The following is a 2,746-nucleotide window of genomic DNA, read 5'->3' on the forward strand; positions in this document are numbered from 1 at the left end:
GCCTGTCTCCGTGGCAGGCAGGCGTTCAGGCAGCTGCCTCCTCTGCCTGTGCTCTCCGTCTTGCCCTGCTGCCCATTGACTCCTCATTTCAAGCTTCCTCCCTTCTTTCTCTCCTGGTATCAGGCATTACCTTCATGAAACAAAAAAATTGTATAAACCTACGGTCTGACCTTGTTGCTGGCAGAAGGGACTCCCTTACTTGAGGGAGTCAGGGCCCAAAAACAAGGGAACAGAGAGTCCCGGTTCTTGACTCCTAAGATGCCTCTTCATAAGAAGAGCCTAACTCAGGATGGTTTTCTTGCAGATGAGCAAGGGCAGGACCACCTTAGGGCTGCAAAACTCAATTTAGTGGATCTGGCAGGAAGCGAGAGACAGTCGAAAACGGGAGCCACGGGGGAGCGGCTCAAAGAAGCCACCAAAATCAACCTCTCCCTCTCGGCTCTGGGCAACGTCATCTCGGCGCTGGTCGACAGCAGGTGTAAGCACGTCCCCTACCGAGACTCAAAGCTGACCAGGCTGCTGCAAGACTCCCCTGGGGGGAATACCAAGACCCTGATGGTAGCCTGCCTATCTCCGGCCGATAACAACTATGACGAGAGCCTCAGTACTCTGCGCTACGCCAACCGAGCGAAAAACATCAAGAACAAGCCCTCTATCAACGAGGACCCCAAGGATGCCCTGCTGAGGGAGTATCAGGAGGAGATTAAGAAGCTGAAGGCCATTCTAGCTCAACAGATGGGCGGCAATAACTTGTCAGGTAGGAGAGCCCAGAGGTGTTTTATCTTTGACAGAAAAAAGAGGTTTTTACACAGGATTTCACCTCAATCTTTCCCTTACCTGTTGGAGGCACAGCTCTCTGTTCTGGTAATGGACTTTTCCTTCACTGTTGCCAAACTGGCCTTATTCCACTCGTAGAGACCGTATCAGTTATCCTGGATTTTCAATAATGACAAATTCTGTTAGAAAACACTGACACGATTCAAATCCTTGATTCTTCTTGGTCATTCTGGCTGGAACATGGTCAGTCACGGACGAGAGGTTTTGGCTGGCAGAGCAAAAATGAGCTGCGAAAGAAACAGTAATGTAGAATTGTGTGTTGTTGTATCTCTCAGTTTTCAAAGCTAGCGGCCAGCCCCTGCTCTCCCGCGCCAGGGACGTGGGGCACAAGCAGAGCGGTGTTGCCCGGCTGACGGCACTGCTGACAGAGAGCAGCGCTGTCCTCTGCGAGGAGCCAGCCCGGCCTCCACAGACTCGCTCTGTGCGCTGGAGCAGGGATAACACATGCGGGAACAAAGAGCAGTCTGGAGAATTATCCCCTGCAAAAGGGCGACTCTCAGCAGAGGAATAAGGCTGTAAGAGTATTTTTTCCCCTTTCCGCCACCTTTCAGAGTCAGCTATGAAGACAAAGACAATTTCCTCGCACCTTTCATCTCCTTCCCAGTGTCTTTTCTCTTCCTAGCAGAGCCCTGGAACACATCTCTGTTATTCTCTGAAAGAGACTGGATTTATATTTGCTTTGCCAGACCTTAACCCTCTCCGCTCAGCACTGACTCCTCTCCCCACACCACCCGGGTAGGCGTCCTGGCAGCGCAGGCGCTGGCACAGGAGTGCAGTTTAAAGGAGCAAGTGGATCGCGGCGTCCTTTGCCAAAGGATCCTGGTGCTTTTCTGGACGTTCTACAGACAATCCTGCCCAGTGCGTGATTTTTATCTCTGCTTTGCTTCATAGGGCCTCTACCTGCTGAGACCGCTCACCTGGCAGCGAAGCCAGTTCCCCTCCTCAAACCCCAGCCGGATCTTGAAGCAGAGAAGCAGCTGATCAGAGAAGTAAGTTGGGAGGGGGCCTCCCATAGTGTCTTTGCCTGAAGCTTGTGGGGGTTTGTAACAGTCATTACAGATCTGGTGCAGGGCTGTGTGGTTCAGAACACTTCTCTGCCTGTTTTTTGGTCCTTGGGCTTCTCCCGGGACAGGATGTGTGTGGATGGAGGCCTTGTTCACAGAGCCATTTTTCCTCAGCGTTGTTCCCACCTCTCTGGAGCATTCCCAAGAAGAACTCTTGAAGTGACTACATGTGAAACTTAGATTCCTCCTGTCAGAGAAGGGAGAAGTAGGTGGGAGGAACACAGTAGTCAAAGATGTTAGGAACAGTACAAGGATGAAGATGAGATGATATGGAGCTAGGAGGAAGAATGAGGAGCTGGGGGCCAGAAGGAAATAAAGCTCTCTCCTTGCTCTTTACAAAGCTCCTTCCAGGGCATCGCAGCTGCCTGAGACAGCGGTTTCTGGGGCTAACTACTCACCTTCCATCAACACCGTGTTGCCTTAAATCACAGAAAAAGTGAACAAATAGAGGATGGAATAGGGGTGGACATAAGGCAGGACCTAGATGTGACTTTGTGTGCGGTCAGGAGCAGGGTGCTGGCTGGGGCTGCCCGCTGTGCCTTGCAGGAGTACGAATTGCGACTGGCCCAGCTAAAGGCCAGCTACGAAGTGGAGCAGGCGTCCCGCGCCCGCCTCGAAGAGGACATCAGCAGCCTGCGGACCCACTACGATCTCAAGCTGTCTGCTCTCGAGGAGAACCTCAGGAGGGAAGCAGGTGTGGACAGGGCGGGTGGAGGGTGCGCGGCACGCGCTGAGTGTTCCCTGACGTGTTGGGCATGAGCAGACACAGACTGTTTTTGAGCAATTACGTTTGTGGCAGGCACCACAACCTTTTGACTGGGAGGGAAACCGCCTACGCGAAGCGC

At 52.7% G+C, this 2,746-nt stretch overlaps 1 protein-coding gene across 1 annotated transcript in view; it reads left to right on the forward strand.

Moving 5' to 3' along the window:
• Window positions 1–258: 258 nt before the first annotated feature.
• Window positions 259–2,746, forward strand: part of LOC104492272 (kinesin-like protein KIF17) — a gene marked incomplete at its 3' end in the record, with an annotated part of 6,693 nt that continues 4,205 nt past the window's right edge. The window contains exons 1-4 of the mRNA XM_010134801.1: window positions 259–757; window positions 1,624–1,695; window positions 1,771–1,826; window positions 2,448–2,595. Coding sequence (XP_010133103.1) covers window positions 259–757; window positions 1,624–1,695; window positions 1,771–1,826; window positions 2,448–2,595 — 775 coding nt within the window. The remainder of the gene's footprint in view (window positions 758–1,623; window positions 1,696–1,770; window positions 1,827–2,447; window positions 2,596–2,746) is intronic.

This window comes from Buceros rhinoceros, unplaced genomic scaffold (assembly GCF_000710305.1).
Source record: "Buceros rhinoceros silvestris isolate BGI_N320 unplaced genomic scaffold, ASM71030v1 scaffold36164, whole genome shotgun sequence".
NCBI classification, from domain to species: Eukaryota; Metazoa; Chordata; class Aves; order Bucerotiformes; family Bucerotidae; genus Buceros; species Buceros rhinoceros.